This window comes from Paroedura picta, chromosome 13 (genome assembly GCF_049243985.1).
Source record: "Paroedura picta isolate Pp20150507F chromosome 13, Ppicta_v3.0, whole genome shotgun sequence".
Classification (NCBI taxonomy): Eukaryota; Metazoa; Chordata; class Lepidosauria; order Squamata; family Gekkonidae; genus Paroedura; species Paroedura picta.
The window spans coordinates 36,755,230-36,782,331 of record NC_135381.1 but is presented as its reverse complement, the minus strand read 5'-3'; the positions used below and the strand labels follow the sequence as shown (position 1 = coordinate 36,782,331).

Here is a 27,102-nt window from a genome sequence, read left to right as displayed (position 1 = left end):
ACATGCTCTAAGAGAGGGTTTTTAAATCGTGTTTTCATTTTCCACTTTTAAAAGTCAAAGCAGTCAACCTTAATGTGATTTACTTGTTTCCAGTTCTCACAGAAGAGCCGCAAACAACATTTTAGCCCCAGAACTACCCTTTAAACTAGGCTATGTTAAGACATAGAAAGTGGCACATCTCTAACCATGCAGTTCCCCTAATTAAATGGCATTTGCGCTTACAAAGAAGAGGCAGTGATTTCCAACAATTCCTACCTCCTGCAGCAGATCCCCACCTTGCCTCCTACACTGTTCCTAAGTATCCAATGACAAACCCCCCCCCAAATACTGGGACAACATTTCACTACACTACAGCACTACACTACAGCACTACAACAAGAGAACGAAACAACAGAATCTCACTCTGACTAGGATGAGGATGACTGGATCTGTGGTGGCAACTTGTGCACAAGTCACTCCAGCAAACTTCTTGGCCGAGCTTCCAAAAATGAAAAGCCGACGCTGTAAACTTTTGCACCGTGCTGTCTTTCTGTTCCCTGGGGACTGTTTCAAAGACAGTAGAAGGGTTTCTGGAGTTAATTAAAGAAGGCAAAAGGTTGCCACCAATGCAACATTACACCATTCACAGAATCATGGAACCACAGAGTGGGAAGGAGCCATAAAGGCCATCTAATCCAATCCCCTAATCAATGCAGGATCAGCCTCAAGCATCCAGGATAAGGATCTGTCCAGCTACTGCTTGAAGGCCTCCAGTGAGGGGGAGTTGATTACCTCCTTAGGCAGCCCCTTCCACTGCTGAACTACTAGAACTATGAAACAAAATTCCTGATATCTAGCCCATACTATACTGCATGTTGTTTAAACCCATTGCTGATAGTTCTATCCTCTGCTGCCAGCAAGAACTACTCCCTGCCTTTCTCTAAGTCAGTGATTCTCAACCTTGGGGTCCCGACCCCAATTGGGGTCACCTGGCTCATTCCGTGGGTAGCCAGGTTGGTGGCCGCAGTGGCAGGTGGCAGGTGGCAGCAGCCAGTGGTGGAACCATGGCACTGGTCACTTCCACGCCACCTCCAGATTGTTGCGCGCCTGCACACACCGCTACTGGGGTCAGAGCGTTATGGCAGCTGAGAACCGCTGTTCTAAGTGATAACCTTTCACATACTTAAAGACAGCAATTACATCCTCTCTCAACCTCCTCTTCTCCAGGCTGAATATTCCCAGGTCATTCAGCCTTTCCTCATAGGGCTTGGTCCACAATTCCCAGATCATTCTTGTCACTCTCCTTTGCACCCTCTCAATTTTGTCCACATCTTTTTTGAAGTGCACACAGGACCCCAGGTGTGGTCTGACCAATGTGGAATTCAGCGGGACTATGACATCTTCTTTAGCGGGACTATGGCAACAGACATGCGATGCCTCTGTTGATACAACCTTCTCTGTTGATGCGCCTTCTTTATTATTGCATCATACTGCTCATATGTACCTTACAGTCCACAAGCACCCCAAGATCTCATTCACACACAATGCAACCCAGTAGTGTATCTCGCATCCAGTAGGCATGCTTCTCTATTTATTTATTTATTTATTTATTAGATTTTTATACCGCCCTCCCATACGGCTCAGAGTTTTGTGACCCAGATGTAAAACTCTGCACTTATCCTTATTACGTTGCATCTTGTTCTCGTTTGCCCACTTTTCCAGGGTGTTCAGATCTTGTTGAACTCTATCTCTACTCCTCCCAAAATGGTATCATCTGCATATTTAATTAGGAGTCCCTCCACCACCACCACCCCAGAATCCGGATGAAGATTTCCTGTTTTAAACTTCCAGCTAAAAAATTAATCATACAGAACACTGCATCAGAGTTTGAGGGAGTGGTCCACAGAGGATAAGCTTCCCCAGGGATCCCCCACAAATATAATAGCAGCAGGAGGTAGAGAAGGGGCTGAGGATGGAGGGAGGACAGAAGCCAAAAGTAGCATCCTGTTGCCATTTCTCACCCTACATATCACTGAACAAAGCGAGTGTTGAATTGTTAAGAACTTAATTCCCCACTCCATAAAGGTAAAGGTAAAGGTATCTCCTGTGCAAGCACCGAGTCACATCTGACCCTTGGGGTGATGCCCTCTAGCGTTTTCTTGGCAGACTCAATACAGAGTGGTTTGCCATTCCTTTCCCCAGTCATTACCATTTTACCCCCCAGCAAGCTGGGTACTCATTTTACTGACCGGAAGGATGGAAGGCTGAGTCAACCTTGAGCCAGCTACTGGGATCAAACTCCCAGCCTCATGGTCAGAGCTTCAGACAGCATGTTGGCTGCCTTACCACCCTGCGCCACAAGAGGCTCTCCCCACCCCATAAAAAATGCAAAAATGGAAAAAGCAGGTGGTCTAAAGCAGGGGTAGTCAACCTGTGGTCCTCCAGATGTCCATGGACTACAATTCCCAAATCCTGGCAGGGGCTCATGGGAACTGAAGTCCACGGACATTTGGAGGACCACAGGTTGACTACCCCTGGTCTAAAGGACTTAAATGGCACCCATTGCAACTGCATCTTGAAAATATACCCTTTGCTTACCGGCAAAAGCACTGCGGGATCTCCCCTTGCCCATACAGAGGGAACAAGAATGGAGTGTTGCCGTAGCGGCCGAGGCACTGCAGAAATTTCTGAGTGGCCTTCAAGCCATCGATGGTGGAGCTGTCCGCCTCCGAGACCATGGCGATGGAATGCAAAATGAAATGCTGCAGGTTGGGAGTCAGTTTCTGGGTTTTCAGATAGTTGGAAAACAGATAGTCTTTCTGAGCTGTTTCGGGGAAAGGAAAGGGAAGCCAAATGTTATTAGCTTTGCATGGCCAATGGGGAAGAATAAAACAAAAAGTTGACATTCATAACCGCAGGTTGTACCATGCCCAGGACTGCTTTCAGTCCTTAAGAATGGCAAATGGAGAAGGGTCCTCTGGGGTTTACGCCTACAAATCCTCACCAGCCTTGTCTTCTTGTTTCTGCATGACATCTCAAGGGAGATGCCCTTGAGCATTTAAAAGGCTCCTCATACAAGGGAGCATTTGACAGGATTGATTGTTGCCAGTTCTGATTCTGCAGATCCCTGGCACACGTGAATTCCAGGATGATCAAGTGCCCTCTTGCTGATCGGAATGGCTTGGGAGCTCAACAAGTACAACTCAGGTACCCCTTCCCCGAGTGCTTTGCTGTGAGTCCTCGCCCAAGAGAGCCTTCCCTGCGCACATAGGTGTACACAGGCTTAAGGGGGTGGCAGGTTACAGTAGATGAACAATAGGGTTGTGAGTGTCCTGCATAGCACAGGGGGTTGGACCAGATGACCCAGGAGATTCCTTCCAATTCTAGGATTCTAGGATCAGAATCATTCTAGGATCATTACAAGATGGTCCATAATCAAAAGACATATAAATTTAAGAAACGGGATTTCGCATTTAATATGGAAATGTCAGGGAAATGGAGGAAATAAGGTAGAGAAACGCATCCATACACAAACAAATATCTGATGAAGTGTGCATGCACACAGAAGCTTATACCCAGAACTAAACTTTGTTGGTCTTAAAGGTGCCACCGAGCTCAAGCTGAGTTTTGCTGCTTCAGAACAACATGGCTCCCCACCGAAAAAAAAAGGACATTCAAGAGATATATACCTTGATATTCATCTGGGTGCTCTTCATAGTCCAGGCAAAATGTCAGGAATCTCATCAGCATTCTCTTTTCCACCATGGTCAACTGCTTTCTGTTGAAGACGTCTGCTCTGGAACAGGGCACCTGAAAGACACTGACTTTGTAGGACGTTGTTTCCTCCGGCCACAGAAATAAGCAGCCGAGGCCGTCAGGGTCTGTGGTTCAGTGGCAGAGCATTTGCTTAACATGTAGAAGGACCCAGGTTTAATTCCCAGCATCTCCAGTTGAAAGGATCATTCAGTAAGGGATATGAAAGACCTCAGCCTGAGATCCCGGAGAACTCCTGCCAGTCTGAATAGACAATACTGGCTGTGATAGATCAATGCCTTGGCAGACAATGGGCTTAAAATGGAAGGGACCTTTCTCTCTTAGCTCTGCCAAAAAATTCACGATGCCTTCATTAAGCCAACAGAATGTCCCTCCCAATGGAGAACAATGAATGAACCTGGAGACCACTTAGTCTTAACAACTTGGCTATGTGAACCATCACTTGGACACAAAGTGGGGACCTTCAGCAGAGGCCTACTGAATTCTCTTCTTTGGTCATTCTGTAATACAGGGACTATAGCTAGCAATAAATAGCATTACAGTTTATGGAAAGGTTGGACAATTGTCTAATGCTATTATGACTGTGAATGAACAGAGATATTCCAGGAGGGAATAGAGAGATTGTTAAATGATGGCTGCAAAGACGTTAATGAGAGTTTAAGGGCCAAACTCGATACGATCCGAAGAGACTCGTCAATGGCTCTTCTGCGGTTTTTAAGGATAAAGAGATGCATTCAGCAAGGGATCTAGGCCAATCGAGACAAGCTCAGTCCCACCACCATGCCCTCTTCCTGACCTTAAACAACTTGCCAATTCAGCTTGTGACAAAGGAAACAGAGGCAGTGGGAGGACTTAAGTGTCCTGTCCAAGTCAGATAGCTCCTATTTATCTTGTAGAAAACCTGCAGGAGTTCCAAACAGACCCCCTAATGTCCAATCAAAACATTTATTTATTTATTATTTAAATTTATATACCGCTGTTCCCCATTAGGCTCACGGCGGTTCACATAATAAAAGAATAAAAACACAATAAAACCCATAATTACAATTACTAAAAAAATGACAAGACGGCAAGCGAAAAAAAACTAGCTAAAGTCGCCCTCTTGACCAGTCAGGTCAATATGATTTAATTTTTCTTCAAAAGACAAAAACAAAGGGCTTTTGAGATCCAGTCTACGGCAGTACCTGTTCCACTCTCCCGTCTCGAAATGCAAGAATCCGGGTGACGTTTTTAAACTCAGCATATCGGCTGACATTGGACTTAATCAGAAGGTCAATCAACGGTCCTCGGGAATATAGTAACTGTACAAAAAAAAAAAAGGTTGTACTTTTGAAGAAAACATGTATTTTAATTAACTGTTTTTTTTCTTAACAGCATCGTCAACAAGAAAAGGCAATCATGGCTATAAAACATTTTGCAATTTTAAAATTAGACTTAAACAATGGTACTTCTGCATATCAGTTCTGAACCTCCAGTTCTCTATGTGGACGATTACCTCAGTATCATGCAGATTAAGTCTGTGATCTAAATGAACTTTCATGCCCATGTAGACATGCAGAAAACCAACAGCCAATAATTGCTGTGTTTATTCCAACATTCCCATGCAGAGACCCTTTAAAGCTTCAGAGTTTCCCGGCAGAATGCAGGGTAGAATGCTGTCAATTTGAATCCAGAGGAATCATCTCAGATGTTCTCCAGAAACAGCAAGAGAAGAAATTCAAGTCAGTCATACTTCTAGATTGAATTTAAAAGGGAGCGATGAACAACTCTTTAAAACTCAATCAGGAAACATGAGGAGACAAAGAACCACTCTCTCTTTTGGTGCCTTTGGACAACCTCTGAAGCAATTGATCGTTGGGTTTTGGGGTCCAATCACCAAAACCAACGTAAATGAACAAAAGAGCTTCCTCAGATGTGGTGGGGTGTGATTCTGCCATTTGGCAGAAGTGTCCCATCTTTCCTCATAGGCTTTAGAAAGGTCCCTTGACTACAGAATTGCTGCCGCTGGAAGAGGGAGCTACAAAGCTATATATGTGCCAGTAGGACACTGTGTGATGCTTTGGATCCAAGCCACAGAGCCAGAAAGAACAAAATAGGGAATGGAGGCAGGATGCAAGCTAGTCAGTGAACAAAAATCAAGAATGACCATAGACACTGCCAGTCCAAGATGGAGTGGTCATTTAAAGCTAAGTGAAGTTAAAGATGAGGAGATATCCTTATGAATCTAGGAAACTCCCTGCCACAAAATTTTCATGGAAAGCTTTAGAGACTTTTACAAGCACCCTCCAAAACCAGCATACCAAGGTATCAGGGCACAAACAGCTTCCGTCTGCAACACGACACAAATCTTGCATGATTTTCCGGAGATTGGAATTATATATACTATTATAAGAAGCATTTGTCATACATCTGCTCTCTATGTTAGTTTCAGATGGCAAACTTCCTGCTCTTTTATCCCCAAACTTTTAAATATCCCAGAAAGCACAGCGCTCCTATGCTTACAAGTTAGGACCATAAAGCTTAATCTTCTAATACCTTTACTTGCTTTGTATAAGCTAAAAATTTATTACACATTCTTGGAAGGACATGAATGTAAAACCCTTAGTGCAAGATGGATGACCTGACTTAAAAAGCAATGCTCCACTGGAGAAAGTTACTTATGCAGTGCTATCATTCTCAAAGACTTTGCAGCCACGAGAAGCTAATTTTGCAAGTCTAACAAGAGAGGTGGGAGTTGGGTCACCAAATTAGAACCATGTCATCCGAGGTCAATTTGAATACCCATGGTCCCAAACATTCTGGGACCAGAATCACACATCCTCCCCCCCATGAATGTATCAAGATCCTTAGATCATCTTCAGGAGCCTTTTCTCATGTGTCTCGGGCGTCTGAAATATGATAGGTAGAATGCAAAATTAGCTGTTATCTTTGGTACACCTTGGCAAAGTAAGTTCAACTCCCCCTCCCCCACCCACCCCTTAACCGGACGATGAAAGGCTAATGCAACAGTTTTTTTTTTAGGTCTTTTGATCTCTGAATCTGCTGTGGAGAAATCAGTCCTCTTTTTTTTTAAACTGGAGCTTGCTTTTTCTGTTTACTCCTAGGGCAGAGTTTGGGCACAGGAAGAAGCTCTGCAGGGTATAGAGCAGGGGTAGTCAAACTGCGGCCCTCCAGATGTCCACGGACTACAATTCCCGTGAGCCCCTGCCAGCGAACGCTGGCAGGGGCTCATGGGAATTGTAGTCCGTGGACATCGGGAGGGCCGTAGTTTGCCTACCCCTGGTATAGAGTCATAGAGTCTACCCTCTAAAGCAGCTGTATTCTCCAGCTCATTGCCTGGAGTTGAGCTGTAATTCTGGGAGATGTCCAGGGACCACCAAGAGACTGGCAACCCTATTTACTTCTTGTGGCTGCATATCTTGAATGGCTTGAGCTTTAAACTGTATTTGAGGGTTTAGTTCTGTGATAAGCTGCCTTGTGGACCTATAAAGGCAGAATGGCCGGCTACAAATATTTTAAACGTTGTCAGCTGAAGGTCTATCGAGTAAGGAATTATACCCAGGAGAAACAAAATGCAGTATTAATGACTCCAGTTAATCCTTTGTTTAGAAATATAAATTGGGGCCCCTGGAAGGAATTACTGGGGGGGGATAAATTATTGGAAGATTTCCTGTAACTCAGTAGTCCCCAACCTTTTTATCACCGGGGACCACTCAATGCCTTTTACTGAGGCCCAGTGGGGGGGGGGTAGTTTACTCCTATACTCTCAACCACTGCCCTAACGCTCTCTGATCGCTATGGTAATGTTTAAACATCCCTTCAAAATAAGATACAGACCCGCCACAACAATGAAGTGTGTTGGAAAGGGCTGGGGGGGGGATGAAGTAAAGGGTCGGGTGGGGGGAGAAGGCGTCCTTTGGGGCCCACCTCCAATTAGTCGAAGGACCACATGTGGTCCGCGGCCCACAGGTTGGGGATCGCTACTGTAACTCACACATCTTCACTTCAGGACGCTATGAGCTCTTAAGGGCAGGGGTCCCCAACCTGGACATCTCTGGAATTTTGACCTAGCATGATGGGCGCAAAGGCAAAAGGCCTGCCACAGGAGGTACACACACACACACACTGGAACCCCTCATTCAGGGGACAAAAGAGCATTTTAAAAAATGTACTGTATTTAATCAATACAGTCTATGGCCAATCAGAAGCCCTGCTGTGAATACTCCACTCCCATCCCTAAAATACTTGGTGGGCACCAGGAAAAATCTTGGTGGGAATCATGGTCCCCAAGGGCAGTATATTGGGGATCCTCATTAGGGGATTAGAGTGGTTAGTTTCCCACATTACCCTCTGTTTTCCTCCCCTCCCACATAATCAACTGCATCCAATGGTCCATGCTTCCAGGAACATGCTCAGGACTGAATAAGGGCTTCTTTCTTGGAAAAAAGGAAGAAAAGAAACCGGTCTCTGCATATTATGTAGGTCAAGTCTTTTTCAGGAGGGCTTTTATTTATTTATTTATTTATTTATTTATTTATTTATTTATTTATTTATTTATTTATTTATTTATTTATTTATTTATTTATTTATTTATTTATTTTATTTTGATTTATAGCCCGCCACTCCCACAAGGCTCATGGCGGGTCACGACAATAAAACCCCCATAAAACCCCCAAATACAATAAAACCTTCTAAAGAAGCCGAACAACCCAACCTAACCTGCTGGATACTGACACGGGCTGGTTTATTATTGCCATTTGCAGCAGAATATTACGGTAATCTTTTACAATTTATGGTTTATGTTGTAAACGGAAAGATTTTACTTTACTAAGGATATCGTGTTTCACCAGGTAGAGTTACTAGAGAAGCACGGCACATCTTTTCAAATAAATATTTGTAAAGAAATACTGATCTGCACATCTGGGGAGGAACCTAACTAGGGCAGCCCCCAACACTGGCCTCCTAATAAGCAGAGGACAATTAAACTCTGTTCATTCCATACCAAAGATGCCTTGCAGCACTAAATTAGGTCTGTATGCATTCTGCATTTCTCCCTGTGGTATTGGACAGAGAGTCCTGAATCTTACAATTGATGCTTTTTTATTTGCTTAAAGATGTAGAAGAAGCCATCTACAACAGGGGTAGTCAACCTGTGGTCCTCCAGATGTCCATGGACTACAATTCCCATGAGCCCCTGCCAGCAAACGCTGGCAGGGGCTCATGGGAATTGTAGTCCATGGACATCTGGAGGACCACAGGTTGACTACCCCTGATCTACAACATTCACTCTTATATCATTATTTGATCGTATCATTAAGTAGTAGAAAATACAAAATCAACCTTGGAATGGACAATTGGCAAACAGAAAGAGCCAGAAAGATCCGATTCGGATAATAATTCCCTCAAATAGTAAAGTTGCTAGCCAATTGCCTCTCAGTAGGATAACAACTTCTGCAAGTTATAAACAAAGCAAAATTCTAAATAGTTGGGGAACTTCCATGGGATGCATACAAATCCCTCTTCTAAATTAAAAAGAACCCTAATAAACAGCTGGATGAGGACCAATTATTTGCCTATGGAGGGATAAAGAAATTGGTCTGCTTAAAAGACAGTGGGATATTTTGCACTTGTTTAGTCCCTCTGCAATTTTGAAAAAGCAAATAAAATGCTGATGACAACAGACTAGATCTTCAGATTCCAATTTTGAAGAAGGAGAGTTTGTTCTTGTATGTCGTTTTTCTCTACCAGAAGGAATCTCAAAGGGGCTTATGCCTTCCTCTCCCCAGAACAGACACCCTGTGAGGTGGGTGGGGCTGAGAGAGCCCTGATATTACTGCTTGGTCAGAAAAGCTCTATCAGGGGTCTCAAAGGGGCTTCCAATCACCTTCCCTTCCTCTCCCCACAACAGACACCCTGTGAGGGAGGTGGGGCTGAGAGAGCCCTGACATTACTGCTCGGTCACAACAGCTTTATAAATGCTGCGGTGAGCCCATGGCTGCACGTGGCAGAGCGGGGAGACAACCCCGGCTCACCAGATTAGAAGTCCACGCTCCTAACCACTAACACCAAACTGGCTGTTCCACCAATGAAAGGGTCTTGCATCACACAATGAGATGAATCTATGACTGTTGGGAGAAGATTCATCCTTAAGCAGCAAGGAATTTGAGGGTCTAGTGCACTTTGCATTCCATTTCTTAATCCTGGTCTAATTTCTATTTATTTGCTTTTTTCTTTTTTTTTTGCAAAGCACCACCCCCAAAGGAAAAGGTTCACATCTGTGCTAAAACTTTGGATGGTCTGAAAGAAAAAAGATCAAAATGTGCTTTTAGACCCGTCTACTTTTTAAAAGAAACGCCTTTAAAGTGTGCGTCTTCTGGAAAGCGACCTATGCTCCTTACAAAGCAGAATGCGAGATCCAAATACCATCATAATTACCCTGCATACTCTTTGAAGCTTCCAAAGGAGTTACTTTAATGAAGTAAACAGGGTTTTTTTTTTAAGAGAAAGAAAAGTCAATGAATTCCCTACCTTGGAAGTTAAATCAATATTAAATCGCCTGCCTTCTTTAACAATTTGGGGATAAGTAATTTGCTTCGGTTCAGCAGTAGCATCCGTTATTGATGCAGATTCGTTGTTTTCTATTCCTGATACTGACAAATCGGAGGTTATGTTGCCATTGTGCTCCTCTCCTACAGAGGTGACTTCCACGCCATCACTGTCGCCTGCGCATTCTGCACTGTTTCCTGCAGGACTTTCCGGGAAATGTTCTCCACCTTTGTCTCCTGATGATTGACCTTCTAAAGATATGTGCTCCTCATCCGTGGTAGTGCAAGCTTCCTCTACAACCTCACTAGCAGCAGGGGTAACCGAGGCAGAGAGCTTGGGCAGCGCACCAACTTCTTCTGCATCTTCCACTGAATCCTGACTGATTTAAAGAAAAGGAAAAGAAGAAACAGTCCTTGAATTCAGCAGCCTTGAAACTAGCTAAGTACAAAGGACCCTTGGACAAGTGACGCCGAGTTTACCAAGTTCATGTTCTTCCAGTATATTTACAGAATACAGTAAACTGATTGTTTGGCCTCAAGACCCTGGCTGAACTGCTTATGGAAGCTCAAGAGGAAAGTCTTGCAAAAGAATGTTGACAAACAACAACACTTACCGTATATATTTGCATATAAGCCGAGGCACCTACTTCTGCCACAAAATCGGGGCAAACTTATTGACCCGCGTATAAGCCGAGGGTGGGAAATGCTCCATCATCCGAGGCTCTCCCATCCAGCCTCCCCCCCCCCCCCAACAAATACAGAAAGGTCAAGAGCTGCTGGTTTTTGTACCGTGCTTTTAACCCACAGAAACCAAAAAAATAGTTTGGAAGAAGTGATTAAGAAGAGGAAGAAGTGAAGGCAAAAGGAAAAAAAAAGATCAGAGTCCCTCAGTCAAACTACAAGCTGCCAGAGCAACAATGGGCTGGCTGGAGCAGGCTTTTATTTCAATTACCGTATATACCCGTGTATAAACTGAGGAGGGCGTTTTCAGTGTGAAAAAAGGTGCTGAAAAACTAAGCTTATATGCGAATATATGAGGTATAAAAGAGGTGAAAGGATAGCTTGGATGGAAAAATAAATACAGTATTTGCTGGTGTATAAGACTACTTTCCCCCCTGAAAAACATGCCTCCAAGTGGGGGGGGGGGGGGTCGTCCTATACGCCGGGTGCACTTCAGTTGGGATAGACATAGCTGCCCACAGTGGCCCATAGTACTGTAATGTAATGTAACAAACTCTGTATTCTGAGTGGAAATGTTGGGGGGTCGTCTTATACGCCGGCAAATACGGTAGTACAGAAGGGGCTGTATGTTGCGGATTGTGCACACATAAAACTTTATCTCTTAATTTTTACTAGTCATGCCTACACAATTTTAATAAAATGTAAGTACGCCTTAAAATCTTGCAGTTGCCATTCCCAACAAAGCCCTTCGATTGCCTACCAGGATAAAATTAAGCAGATCAAAAGAGGGAGGTCAGTGCTTCTTCCTTCTCCTCTTAAGGGAAATATCTTTTTGACATCCGCCTTCTAAGGAGGCACTCCCTATTTCATCTCACCTCGTTTTTTAATCTTCGACTTCAATGAAGCCTACCTCAGCAAACCTTTGCTTCTGAACTTGCGATTTCGGTTTACGTTACCGACAGAGATGAATCAAGCCGGTGTCATTCTAAATGGGGAGGGGTCAGCGATAATTTTGCATTACCTTTTTATCTTTCAACCACTCAGCCATTAGTCCATCAAGCAAATGTTTTTAAAGCTTCGCTGACAATTAATGAACTGCAATGTGAAAACGATAACAGCCCTAAAGCTTTGGGGGCTATCAATAGAAGGTTGAGTTTCCTCCGTTGCCGGAGGCAAAGGCCCTTTAATTTGTTAGGACTTGGTGTCCTTCTGTAATTAGCAGCCTGTTATATTGACTAAAGAAAGACTCCTGGAATAACTTCTGAGGTAGTAAGCCTCAGAATAGTCCTATAGATTTTACTGAAAGGTATATTTTGAAATTAAAATTGCTAGTCATTTTACAACCTGTGTCCAGGGAGACAGAATTCTAAGAATCTTTGGAGCTTCTTAGAATTCTGTGTTTTATCTGTCCTATATAATAAAATGTGCAGGGTACTTCTTACGGTGTGCCAGCCCTCTAGCTTGAGGGCCCTTCAGAGAACCAGGCGCGCAGTCAGTAACCACCACAGAGCCTCTGATTGGCCCTGGGGGGGGGGGGAGTCCTCCCACAAGTCTTGCCCACCCTTGCCATAGCCTCCTCTTCATCATGCAGCCCCAGGAGCACAGCTGGCCTCTGCCATGGCTGTGTACTCTTCTGCCCAGCCTTCCTGCCTCCATATCCATCAACGGATGCTGTCCCCATTTTCTTTGGCACCCTCGCCACCAGTTGTCCCCCCTGAAAGAGCTGCCATACTGGGGCACGGGTGCCCACCCCACGTCTCCCAGCCTTCTGCCCCAACAGCTGGCTTTAGGGGGGATGCCACCAGTGGCTCCCAGCCTCCCATTGCCAGAGTTGGTGCCAGGGCCTCCCATCAACTCCCACCCTGCTTTTACTGCTGCCTACAAACCAGCAGTGCCCCCCCCCCCAGACACATGGGGAAAGTGGCATGGAAAGCATGCCACTGAGGCTTACTTTCTAAGCGGCCTAGGGCCAACCTTCAACACTGCCTCCTCCACCCACCTCTCCCTGCCCTCCCACAGCGAGCACTGGAGGAGCCCCACCACCTGCTTTTAGAGCAGCCTGGGAGATGGCATCTCCCCCCCACCAGCTGGCATCGCTGCTGCATCTTCCACTCTGCTTTCCCAGTGGTGAACATTGGCAGCTCCCACAGTGGTTCCAGGTGGAGCAGGACAGAGGATAGCACACCTCATCCCTTTTTAAAAGCACCCTATGAGTCGCCACCTGCCCCCCCTTCTTGCCACAGGGACATGGGGAGGGGGAGCTCCTGTGTGAGCGCTTGGTCCTCTTGCCCCTCTTAGGATGCTTTAAAAACAGGATCTGCCACACCACCCTGTGCCCTGCTCTCCCAATGCGGTAGTTATCAAGGGGGGGGCCCCTTCTAGCCCATTTTTAAAGTGGTCTTTGCCCCCTAGTTTACGCATAAAGGAAGGAAGACCAGTGTCCCTAGAAGGTTCACTTTTTCCTCAGTTAGACATATAAGGGAATCCTTGCAGATTTCTTCATTTCCAAGTGGTTTGGGGCCCTTCAGTTTACATGGGAGAAAGATAGCAAGAGAGAACATGATGAAGGTTTAGAACGTGATGAATATGGAAAATGTGAAGAAAGGGGACCTTCCCACAAACCCATCTCAGGTACATTGTAGTTTCAAGACCAGCAAATGAAAATACTTCATTGTACAACGCACAATTGACATATGGAACTGAGTGTCACAGAACATATTATGGCCGGTAGTTTGGATGAGTTCAAAATTCATGGGTCTAGATCAGGGGTAGTCAAACTGCGGCCTTCCAGATGTCCATGGACTACAATTCCCAGGAGCCCCTGCCAGATTCAGGAAGGAGTGATCCATCAATGGCTGTTAGCCATGCTAACCTTCATGGTCATAATCAGGAAACCACTAAATGTTAGTTGCATGTGTGTGTGGGCTGGTGGGTGAGAGGTGGACAAACATGGCTACAGACAAACATGGCTACCCACCTGAAATCTATCCTTGTAGGGAACAAGATAAAATGCTAAACTGATGATTACATCAAGGTTGTAGAGATGTAGGGGTTATCTATATTTGAGCTCAATGTATGCAACTGGAAAGCATGCCTACTGGATGGGGGATACGCTTCTAGGTAACACTGTGTGTGAACGAGACCTTGGGGTACTTGTGGATTGTAAACTAAACATGAGCAGGCAGTGTGATGCAGCAGTAAAAAAGGCAAATGCTATTTTGGGCTGTATCAACAGAGGCATCACATCAAAATCACAAGATGCCATAGTCCCATTGTGTACGGCACTGGTCAGACCACACCTGGAGTACTGTGTGCAGTTCTGGAGGCCTCACTTCAAGAAGGATGTGGATAAAATTGAAAGGGTACAGAGGAGAGCGACGAAGATGATCTGGGGCCAAGGGACCAAGCCCTATGAAGATAGGTTGAAGGACTTGGGAATGCTCAGCCTGGAGAAAAGGAGGTTGAGCGGGGACATGATAACCCTCCTTAAGTATTTGAAAGGTTGTCATTTTTGAGGAGGGCAGGATGCTGTTCCCATTGGCTGCAGAGGAAAGCACCCACAGTAATGGGTTTAAACTACAAGTACAACGATATAGGCTAGATATCAGGGAAAAAAATTTCACAGTCAGAGTAGTTCAGCAGTGGAATAGGCTGCCTAAGGAGGTGGTGAGCTCCCCCTCACTGGCAGTCTTCAAGCAAAGGTTGGATACACACTTTTCTTGGATGCTTTAGGATGCTTAGGGCTAATCCTGCGTTGAGCAGGGGGTTGGACTAGATGGCCTGTATGGCCCCTTCCAACTCTATGATTCTATGATTCTATGAATAAGGTGGTAGAATGGGACAGATATCTGTTGAATGCTATAAATACCAAGAATGGGGGAAATATAATTAAACTTGAAACTAAGCCCACTGTACTTTAAATACGGCAGGCACTAGCGGGCCTCGTGTCATTGCTGGGGAGCCTCTCCGCCTTCCCGCACCCCCCCCCCGCACCCGAGGCCAGCCATGGGGCTTTGCACCTCCCGATTCGTCAGTCCGGCGGCAAGCAACCAATCACGAGTCGTGAGCTGCACGGAGGGCCCAATCGGCAGGCGCGAACGCTTCCTCATCCCAGACAGGGCCCGCCCTCGGGGCCCTTACTGTTTTATTTTATCCGCTCCGCGGGAGCGGTTAAAGATGCTCAGAGGTGTTCTGGTAATTAAAAGGGGTTATGCTATGTATTATTTGAGCTTGTTTGAGGTGATGTGCCAATGCAACAGTAGTCATTTGGCTCTTTTGGTTGATGGGAACTGCAAATGTGGCTCTCCATAACCTGCAGACCTAGTTCCTCTCTAGTATCATGCTGTGAAGTTCACAATAGAACCTTTTACATAAAATATTTCCTATCTTCTTCGCTGGGTAGTGAAAGAAAAGAGAATGTCCATTTAACAAAAAAGATCTGAGAAGAGACCATCCAGTTCCCAATTAGTATACATAAGAAATAATACCAGTTATTATCAACCCCGGTCTCTAAACAGAATAACAGTCCTGGGGAGGGGGAGAATCACTCAAATGTAAATCTTCGTATGCAATACTAATTCCCAAAAAGAATCCATCTGCAGCTGAAAGTGGTGTAAATTCTGCATGTTCTCTAGCATCATTCATTAATTAATACTAGCAACAAAAGTATCTCTCAAAGCCAATGTGTCTTATTAATGCCTCCTAACAGCTACCCCTTCTGATAGGTCAAAAGAAAAATTGCCAGCCAGCTGGTTAATTTATTCAGCACAGGTGTTCACTATTTTTCAGCCATTTGCCTAAGTCCCCCCTCTCTGCCCAATGCTGCTTTCTTGCAGAGACAGTATTCTTCCCTTTGAAGGATGTACTTTGTTCTATGGCCATTCATTTTGGCTTTGCATACTATAGTACCTTCGTTACCCAGCTGTCTTTTTTTTTCCTTTCAAAATAAATATTCCTTTGGTTATTTCCTAGGAGTTCAAAAAGGTAAGCAACAATAGGGAAAGACAACCAGAGCATGTAAGCTCTGAAGAAGTGGAGCAAAAGCCCATTCTTTGATGTTAACTTGCCATATGGAACTATTTTATTAATTGCAGTTTTCAACCAATAAAAACATAAGGTCTGGATCCCAGGAGATTTCCCAGTGGTGTGAGAGCGAGGACCCTTTTGACCCAGAAAAGCCGGGGATCATGGGACTTGCACGGACAAAAAGACATGTGGGACAGCGGTGGCAGTGAAGAGGGTAATCAGACAAACTGCACTTTCTCTTTTTGGTAGCACAAAAACTAGCAATTTATTTATTTAGAAGACAAGAAGGTTTTTATACTCCACTTTTCTCTACCTTGTTGTTAGTTGCGAAGTCATGTCCGACCCAGCGCGACCCCATGGACAATGATCCTCCAGGCCTTCCTGTCCTCTACCATTCCCTGGAGTTCATTTAAGTTTGCACCTACTGCTTCAGTGACTCCATCCAGCCACCTCATTCTCTGTCTTCCCCTTCTTCTTTTGCCCTCAATCGCTCCCAGCATTAGGCTCTTCTCCAGGGAGTCCTTCCTTCTCATGAGGTGGCCAAAGTATTTGAGATTTATCTTCAGGATCTGGCCTTCTAAGGAACAGTCAGGGCTGATCTCCTCTAAGACTGACCGGTTTGTTCGCCTTGCAGTCCAAGGGACTCACAAGAGTCTTCTCCAGCACCAGAGTTCAAAAGCCTCAAGCGTCAAAGAACTGATGCTTTTCTCTACCTTAAGGAGGCTCAAAGCAGCTTATAGTCACTTTCCCCAACACAAGCACCTTGTGAGGTAGAGGAGGCAGAGAGAGGGCAAAGTTACACATCTGAGTCACAAAAATGAGAAGGGTGCACGCTGGATGGGAGATACACTTCTGGGCAGCAGTGTGTGAATGAGATCTTGGGGTATTTGTAGACAGTAAGCTAAATATGAGCAGACAGTGGGTTGGGGTGGAGTAAAGGAGGCAAATACAGTCTTGGGCTATATCAAGAGATGCATCACATCAAAATCACAGGATGTCATAGTCCCGCTGAATACTGCATTGATCAGACGGTACCTGGATTACTGTGCGCAGAGAATGCGAGGAGAGCAACAAGGATGAGCCAGGGCCTGGAGACCAAACCCTATGAGGAAAAGCTGAGGGACTTAGCAATGTTCAGCCTGCAAAGTGCCAGCTTGGTGTAGTGGTTAGGAGTGTGGACTCCTAATCTGACAAACCAAGTTTGATTCCCCGCTTCCCCACATGCAGCCAGCTGGGTGACCTTGGGCTCACCACAGCACTGATAAAGCTGTTCTGACTGAGCAGTAATATCAGTAAATATTAGTAAACAATTCTGCTCCATTTTCTCTACAACAGGCCTTCAATTATTGGAAGATGGTGATCATATTACCTCTAAGTCATCTTCTCTCCAGGCTCAACAGACCAAGCTCTCTCAACCTTTCCTCATACAACTTGGTCTTCAAACCCCTCACCATCTTTGTAGCCTATTCTGGGTTCTATTCTGGGTATAAACTTCCATGTGCATGCACACTTGTTCATACACACTGAAGCAGAAGTTTTGTACTCATATCTATTAAACATCTTTATTATGCTGTATGCTGATTTGCAGCTCCCCTATGTGTATGGACTGCCAACTTCATTTCCAATATACCTGAAAAAGTGTGCATGCACATGACAAGTATCCCTTGAATAAAGATATGCTGGTCTTCAAGGTGCCACTGGACTTGAACATTGTTCTGCTCTATGCATGTTCATGTTCATTTGATGCTGCAGACATGAAGCAATGATTTCAACTCTTTTAACCTTAGAATGGGAGCAACAGGGGCTTTAGCAAAGATCTCCTGTTATGCAGCTGAGCTCCCCAAACCTTCCACTGGCTGCCACCCTTGCTCCTGTTCACAAACCATAAAAGTACCTAAAGGGGAGAGCTATGTCAAAACTTTAGTTGGTTTAGCTGTGGAAGGAGGGAGTTAAATAACCATTTGCCTTGACTCATGCTGCTTGTTCCTGCAGAAGTCCAAGTAAACCACCTGTTAAAAGTTAGGTGCAGACCAATACCCTGGAGCTTACCTGGCATAGCAAAACTCTTCAACATTAAGAATGGTTTTGTCATCCTTGCTAAGAGGAATCCCTTCTTCATTCTCAAGGATAAGTTCTTTCCAAGCCTCAATTTCTTCGCAAGTGTAAGTCTTTTCCTTCCAAGAATACAAAGAAAATCCACAAGGTAGAAACAAAACAGTATTTCTTGGGTAGCTCAGAAAGTTGTTCATTATTTTAATTTTATTTCAATGTTCCTTTATCAACACATACATTCTTTGGGCAATGGTAGAGAGTGTTTCTCCAAATGCAAGAACAGAAAGGGGAAAAACTGCAGGGAAGATTCCTATTTTATGCAGCAAAATGCAAACAAAGAGCAGCATACATCAGCGCAAAATGAACGGAATGTATAAGACAGGGTGAATTTCATGTAAGTGAACTCACCTGGTTATCTTTTATCCAGGACAATATTCCTGAGAAACTGAAACTTGCCCAGTTTCCTCCATAGTAAGCTCTCCTGTTTGAAAATAAACAAAACCAATCTCGTTTTTTTAAAAGGCATTTTGCAAATATATTGTTACAATTATCTAAATGATGAGGCGATAAACCAAGATGGTTACAAGCACATTCTAGAGCAGGGGTAGTCAAATTGTGGTCCTCCAGATGTCCATGGACTAAAATTCCCAGGGGAATTGTAGTCCATGGGCATCAGGAGGGCTGCAGTTTGACTACCCCTGTTCTAGAGCATAACACTGCGGAAAACAACCCCACCCCCAATCCCTATACCCCGAAGCAGACAAAATATCTACAGATTTTACATTAAAGCAGAATTGATAAGGAAGAAGAAGAGTTGGTTCTTATATGCTGCTTTTTCTCTACCCGAAGGAGACTCAAAGCGGCTTACAGTCACCTTCCTTTCCTCTCCCCACAACAGACACCCTGTGGGGTGGGTGAGGCTGAGAGAGCCCTGATATTACTGCTAGGTCAGAACAGTTTTATCAGTGCTGTGGCTAGCCCAAGGTCACCCAGCTGGCTGCATGTGGGGGAGTGGGGAATCAAATCCAGCTCACAAGATTAGAAGTCCTCACTCATAACCCCTACACCAAACTGCCTCTCACTCAATACATTTGCCAAGTAAATTTTTCTATCATAAAAAGTGTGTTAACCAAAAATTAAGTTCTCCATTGCAAAACAGAATGTTACGGAAAGTTTTTCCTAATAATTTGAGTCTAAACCATTTCTGGTGTCTACCTAGGGTTACCAGGTCCCCACAGCCACAGGTGGCAGATGGGGTTGGGGGATAGGTTTACCTGATTAAGATTGGGAAATCCCTAGAGATTTGGGGGGGGGGGACCCTGGTGGGATACAATGCCATGTGATCCACCTCTGAAGCATCCGTTTTCTCTAGAGGAACTGATCTCCATAGGTTGGAGATGAGCTGTAATTTCAGGGGATCCCCAGGTCCCACCTGGAGGCTGGCATCCCTATGCCTACCAATTTCTTTCAAAAAGTTCAACAGCAGCAATCATTAGGCCTGGCCTATGCAATGTCATCTCAAACCAGAAAAAGGGGAGAAGCTTTATTCTGTGTCTGGCACTGGCATAACTTTACCTGGACAAGTCTGACAGCCCCGGACTACAGCTGGATGAGAGACCGCAGCAAGACGTGGGTGGCATAATCTGTAGAACTCTGACCACACAGCTCAGATCTACTCTAAGGGGCTCTTTTGATACACTCCCCACAAAAGAAACCCAGAGCCCCATGCCTTGGTAGATTATGCACATTTGCACTATCTGCCTGTTTGCGAAATATTTATTCAATTTAAAATACGAGTATTCTCAATATTTTCAAGACAAATTATTTTTCTTGTTATAGTTTCTGCTATCAACAAGCTGCATAGGGCAGGGGTGGGCAAACTGTGGCCCTCCAGATGTCCATGGACTACAATTCCCATGAGCCCCTGCCATGTAGAATTTCCTAGGCAGAAGCCACGTAGAAAAGGTAACTTTTGTTATCTTATCAATTTTATTCCTTAGCAGAAATGGATTGCGGCTGGCTACAGAGGCCAATGAAAAGTCTGGTTAGTTTCACACAAACACCACACACACAGACACATTCAGTTCTGGAATCACAAACAAGATGTGCAGCCCCAGCAAAGTAAAACTAGTGGCAATTCAGACCCAGCAGGAACATTAGAGAGCTGCTCTCTGCTGACAGCTTTTTAGCCTGAAGGACTCACATCCCACACAAATCCAGAGATGCTGTGCTAAATCCAGAACAAGAAACGAAAGGTGCAGGTGGATTGGCTAGGCAGAGATCCATCGCTCCTTCCATGACAGTCGAAGATGCATTTGCACAAACATATCCACACTGAAACATATAACAACTATTCCATTGGAACAAGAGAACGCCAAGGCAATCCCAACAGGGCCTTAAGAGTGCTCTGGGGCAAGAGAGATCTGTTCTTGGGGAATGTCAATTAGGAAAGCTGCCTCTCTCGGCGCTATAATGGCCCGGGAAAAATGAATCAAAGCCGCTGATGTCCGAGAAGAAGTCGCTGACGCTTCGTGATTTCTCCAGAGAATGGCTTGCATGTATCTGTCTTCCGTTTGATCTTTCTGGGTAGGAGGAGGGGGAAAGTCTCCCATCATCAGAACGGCTGTCTTTTGCTCGTGAAATCCCTGTCACATCAATTTTAAGAGCTCAGGCGTACATTGACTTCTGTATCTCATCCTAAACTTTTCACATCACATGAAGAGGCATCTATTAAAGGATTCCTATTTTGGCGCTGGCTAATCCCACCGGGGGGGGGGGGGTAGAAACCAACCGGCATTTTAGTAAATCTCAGCCCCGCCACCCCCAATCCCAAAAAAAGAAAACCCTCTGCATTTGATTCAACACTGGAAACCTATGTTGCTTACATCTGGCCACCACATTAGCACCACCCTGGCATCAGTTTAATAGAAGCCAGATTAGAAAAATTTGAAGAAGAAAAATATTTTTTTTTCCTGAGGCCTCCCCTCCCCCCTTTCCCCATTTTTCCCAAGGAAAAAACCTGGAGATTTTGGGGAATGCTGGGGGGGGGGGATTCCCATTAAATGTTTTCCCTTTTCAAGCGAGATAAATGCTTTTAAAGACAAGATGGGTGTGCTGTAGACACAGACGACTCTTAAATCCAAAATGCAGTTCTGCACCTAAAGGATAGTGACCCTTCATGAGGGGAACAGGCAGGGTTTTCCTTGCTTCTCAACAGTTGTATGTCTGCTGCTGTCTGTTTGACCCTGAGTGGTTGATCTTTTCGCTCTCTCTCTGACCAGGGTGACACATTTACCAACTGACTGGGCAAAAAATAGCTTATTGCCCTGTCTTACAGGAGGGAGTAAAAAAGATGTTAGAAAGAGGAGGGACAGAAAATGTACCAAAACCTCAGAGGAAAACTGAAACCCACTGAGAACCAAGCTCTCGCTAACCGGATAGCACATGTACCTTAATTTTGTTAAGACAGCATAGGGTGCATCAGCTTGCAGTTTTGTCTAAAGCACTGGGTATATCTACAATTTTGCTTGTACGAAATTAAAGCATTTAATTCTTAAATTTCATTAATGTTAAATATTGCAGCTTTTTTGCCACGCAGAAGTCCCTGAAACATTACTCAGGCTTCAGGAAAACCTAATAATGGCACAATCGTGGAGAATATGATTGGGAAGCATAGCTGTGTACACACCCATCCGGGGCCTCTCCCCTTCCCAGCCCCTCCAGGTCCATCACTGGCCATTTGGGGAGGAGGGGGTAAGTCGATATGACCATCTATCATATGGCCAGATAAATGTTTAACAAATTTTAAAGCTATTTTTAAAATGAATTCACTCCCACTGAAACCCTTCCAGAGGCATTAAGAAACCACAGGATTTCACGAAACACTGAATGAGACAGCCTGTCCTAAGTTATCAATCGTGCATTTTATGTTGTTAAAGCACTAAGATTTAACAAGGTTTGAGAGGACAGTAAGTACTTCAATTTCCCCCCAAATCTGTAGTTTTCCCAAAAAAGCAGGAAAAATCCCCCCCCAACTCCATGCTGCTTCCATATTTCAGGAAATTTTCTGTCTTTTAGGTCCATCTATGGAAACCATTTTGCAATAATTAAAATAGCCATCACATGAGATCACACATGGTGGCAAAAAGTCTTTTTTGCAACCATCATGTGGCTTTTATGCGTCACATACCAGGACAACTCAAGATTTAATTACTTGAAGCATCTCTTCCTTACTCCTTCATTAAGAAATAACTTTGGAGCCTCCAACAAAGCTAGCCACAGGCGGATTAAAAATAAGAGTGTGACTGATCCCACAGCTTATTGATATGTCAGTAAATACCCTGACTTATCAAAACCAAAAAGCTGAATTATTTCTCGCCTCGCCCTCAGATTCCCCCTACAAAACACTAGCAGTAAAAACAGATAGTCATGTATACACAATCAAGCTCAACCAAGGTTAGAACTAACTAGAGTTTGCTACTATGGCCCTCATTAAGATCCCAAAGGTATAATAAAGCCATGGCTTGCTTACTGTGCTAAGCCTTGCCCATGAAGAGTATGCATAAGCTCAAGCAAAATTTGTTCGTTGCCCTGCAAACAGACAGACGAGAAATTGGTAAACTGACTCCTAATCCTGGTCTCACATCTCAATTCACAGCCAATTTCCATCTACCGCTTAGCGGTTTGGATGCAACATAAAACCATGGTTAACTAAAGCAAACCATGATGAAGAGTGATGCCAACACAGGCCAAATATGGATGCTACTCAGGAAGACTAAACATTTGGGAAACTGGGGGATTAGAAACTCCTGTGCACGGCTGGAGCAGTTTGATGTACTTAAGGTAAAGGTATCCCCTGTGCAAGCATCTGACCCTTGGGGTGACGCCCTCCAGTGTTTTCATGGCAGACTCAATACGGGGTGGTTTGCCAGTGCCTTCCCCAGTCATTACTGTTTACCCCCCAGCAAGCTAGGTACTCATTTTACCGACCTCGGAAGGATGGAAGGCTGAGTCAACCTTGAGCCGGCTGCTGGGATTGAACTCCCAGCCTCACGGGCAGACAGCTTCAGACAGCATTTCTGCTGCCTTACCACTCTGCGCCACAAGAGGCTCTTTGATGTACTTAGCCTCACATAAAGTCCACAGAATACAAGATGTCAGGCGCCCTGCCCCAAGGAGTTCACAGTCTAAGTATGTCACAGCAGAGGAGAAAGAGAGGAAAGAGAAGCAAGGATATGCAGAGAGAAGAACTAGCCTTAGTTCTGGAAGGGAATGGGGACAAATGAGCTGGGCCAAGTCTTCATGGAAACAAGTGCGTGTTGAGGTTTTCAAAGGAACTGAGAGAGCAGTGGTACTGAGTAGGGATTCTGGCAGACAGTTCCTGATATGAGGAGGATCAAGGGCAAACTCCTATGAGACTGGGAAGCCCTTGAAAGGCAGAGGAAAGTTGTATCAAGATATGGCAGAGGAAGAGTGAAAGAGAAGGGGAGCAAGGCCACGGCGAGGGTTTGTGCTGGGTCCTAGAATGGAAAGGACAACAATATAGGGATTTAAGGAGAGGCATTGTTTGGTCAGGCCAATTCAAGAACTGGTGCAAAGCCAGGGGGCACTTTGGATTCAAGAGCATTAAGGGAGGGATTTATTAGACTCCGCCCTTCCTCCATAGGACCTGAGGGCAGCATTCGTGGTCTCTTGGCCCCACCCTTCTGTTGAAAGAGCCCCCACAATAATCCGTGAGGTTACACAGAGAGACAGTGTCTTCCCCAAAGTCACCTCATTATTTTCACATCCCTCCTGTATTAAAAAACAACAACAACATATCTTCTAGTTCCAGAGGTTAGCAACAGTAATCTGCACGATGACAATTTATGGCAAGCTTCTTTGTCAGGCTGCAAACTTTAATTAATGGCCCCCATCAACAACAGCTTTAATTAAAAGTTTTCAATCCATGGCATACGTTAGAGCCAGCCTGGAGAAGCATTTAGATCAGGGGTGGACAAACTGTGGCCCTCCAGATGTTCATAGACTACAATTCCAAGGAGCCCCTGCCAGCAAATCTGGAGGGCCACAGTTTGCCCACCCCTGATTTAGATGGTCAGTACTCTCTGGGAATTCAGGTTGGAATCCCTGCCCGGCCATGAAGGTTTGCCAGGTGACCTTGCTCATGGCACTGTCAGGAACTGACAGTCTAGCAACAAGACTTCTGAATAAAAGAAAACTTTATTGCATAGCAGTTCAGGATCCTAGACGCCTCAAAGTCGAATCTACTCAATAGGTACAATACATCTGCTTTTACACACAATTCTCCCGCCCAAACCCAGTCGGGTTCCCAGAGGCTCAAAGCCCCCTCCTGCAGGTGCCGGTCCGGGCAGAGAGCCACAGATGGTAACAGGCCCATCTTCAACCTTGAGACATTCACAGAGTCTACTCACGGAGATATGCAGTCTGGCAAAAATGGAACAGTTATTAAATCACTACACAAACATCGCAGGGTCACAAGAATATACCAAGAATATACTGACACACAGATACAAGATGGAGTCACTCAGGTCAAGCATAAATCATGGCAGTAATCGGGAGATTCTGACATTCACACACTTTCAGCCTAACCTACCTCACAGGGTGGTTGTTGTGAGGAAAGTGGGAAGTGGGAGAACAATGCCTCTTTGAATCCCCACTGTGAGACTAGTAGTGAAGTGGGCCAAATCTGAGAATAGTTACAGTATTTGCTGGCGTATAAGACTACTTTCCCCCCTGAAAAACATGCCTCCAAATGGGGGGGGGGCGCGTCATCCTATACGCTGGGTGCACTTCAGTTGGGATAGACATAGCTGCCCATAATGGCCCATAGTACTGTAATGTAATGTAACAAACTCTATATTTTATTGGAAATGTTGGGGAGTCGTCTTATACGCTCAGTCCTCTTATACGCCGGCAAATACGGTATGTCCTACGAATGGGAAAGTCAGAAGTTTCCACAAACTTCAAAAATATCACAGGTTCGCAGAAAAAAACTGAGATCTTTAAAAAAAAATGTGCTTTCGAAAAAGCCATAAACTCAAAATAATAAACTGAGCACCTGCCGCTTTAAGTTTTATTGTAAACCACCACGAGCTGGCTGGTCCAAGAGTGGCGGTATACAAGTCTAATTAAGAAATAAGAAATAAGAAACCTTGCATGTGGACCTGGACGAGCACTACAAAACTGGGCCACAATTTTCCTAGGACAAGGCTGCTCAGGGGGGAGAAACTGAAGACAAAGGGGCAGATAAAGGTGGGGAGGGAAGAGAAAAGGAGGCAGGAAAAGGGGAGAGACTGTGTGTGGGGGGGTTTAGGGAAGGAATAGAAGAATCAGTGGCAAAAGGGGAAATGAGATGCCCCGTGAAAGTTCCAACTTTGTGTGTGGGAGGGGAGTTTCTTGGTTCGGATGTAGAACGAAAGACAAGAATAGCAGATATGTTATTTCCTTCTTCAAAGAATTAGTGATGCTTTATTTTAATCGTGAGTTCAAGATGCATTTAATTAAATGGAATCTATTTCTCACAAAATGATTCAATCACAGAAGTAATATTACATTCAGATATATGGGTCTCGAATTGCTGGATTCATTTTATAAACAGGAAAGGATTGGTTTATGTCCTGACATTTTTGTTAAATTATTTTAATGAAGATTACTGCTGCAGAACTTGTCGGCTGCTGCCGAGGTTGTATTACCAACTGGAAGAAATGCATCTGTTGGTATTGGAGCAATTACCAGTTTCAAAATTAGCAGAGGCAAACAGTATTATTATTATTACTATTAAATTGGATTGGTTACCCACCATTAACGGCAAACTGTGTCACGGTGGGTTACAGAATAAAACACCACATAAAACAATTATTATAACCCCATTAAAATATAACACACACCCTGGCGGCGAATAAAGCTCTCTTCCCATCCCACAACTAATCCCCTCCTGGTGCATCATGGGGGCATCATGATGATGGTTCGTTCCAGGGATGGTCTGGCCTAATATAGACTCACCTGGAGTCTCTCTCCTGGAGGGACCCAATATCTTCCGTGCCATGGCCTCAGCCATAAACCTAGTGGAAAAGCTCCATTTTCCAGGCCCTGCAGAACACAGAAAACTCCCACAGGACCCTCAGCTCTTTCGGGAGTTCATTCCACCAGGTTGGGACCAGGACCGAAAAGGCCATGGCCCTGGCCGAGGCCGGGTGGGCTTCCTGGGGGCCAGGAATCACCAACAAATTGGAGTATAAAGCCCTGTGGGGGGCATAAAGCAAAGGACAGTTTCTCAGATATGTGGGTCCCAGACCACGAAGAGCCTTGAAGCTCAGAACCAGAACCTTGAACCTAATTTGGACTACAATTGGTAACCAATACAGGCTGGATATGAGCTCTCCAAGATGTTCCTGTGAGGACCCTAGCTGCTATATTTTGCACCAGCTGAAATTTCTGGGTCAGAGGCAAAGGCAGGCCCGCGTAGAGCGAGTTACAGAAGTCAATTCTGGAGGTGATAGTTGCATGGATCATCATGGCCAGGCGTTCTGAAGACAGGTAGGGTGCTAGTAGGGTGCCTGGCGGAGGTGGTAGAACACCTGGTAGGCTACCCTGATGACGTGTGCCTCCAGGCATCCAGAATCACCCCCAAATTCCTGGCCAGGGGGGCAATGTTCAATTGTGTTCTGGCCAGAGTGGGTAAACGTGCTCCCTGACCCGCCCTCTTCCTTCCTAACCATAGGACCACAGTCTTGGAGGGCTTGAGTTTCAGAAAGCTCTGCTTGAACCACCCAGCAATTCCACACATAAAGCGTGGCAGAATAATATAAGTATAGCAGGGGAAATGGAATCTATTTAGCTTTTTAAAAAATCTGCATATATGAATACAGTTTTGGAAAGATAGGCATTTTTGTAGTATGGGGAGGCAATAAAGTGCATGGTGAAGTCCAAGAGAAAATGAAGACTTTGCCAAGTGCTTCTAGATTGGGGGGAGGGGCTTCTCCTCCCAGGCCAGGCCATTACAGGCCGGCCCTGGGAAAATGACAAA

At 44.9% G+C, this 27,102-nt stretch overlaps 1 protein-coding gene across 2 annotated transcripts in view; it reads right to left on the bottom strand.

Annotated features, from left to right (window-relative positions):
- Positions 1-27,102, bottom strand: part of CHM (CHM Rab escort protein) — an 84,005-nt gene that overhangs the window by 41,389 nt on the left and 15,514 nt on the right. Inside the window, exons 3-8 of one of the 2 annotated variants that reach the window (XM_077307682.1) lie at positions 18,465-18,537; positions 18,054-18,178; positions 10,282-10,678; positions 4,938-5,054; positions 3,669-3,789; positions 2,578-2,803 (exon numbers count right to left, since the gene is read on the bottom strand). In XM_077307682.1, the coding sequence (XP_077163797.1) occupies positions 2,578-2,803; positions 3,669-3,789; positions 4,938-5,054; positions 10,282-10,678; positions 18,054-18,178; positions 18,465-18,537 (1,059 nt within the window). Of the gene's footprint in view, positions 1-2,577; positions 2,804-3,668; positions 3,790-4,937; positions 5,055-10,281; positions 10,679-18,053; positions 18,179-18,464; positions 18,538-27,102 lie in introns of those variants that run through there. The other variant, XR_013226166.1, reaches the window with a different exon arrangement.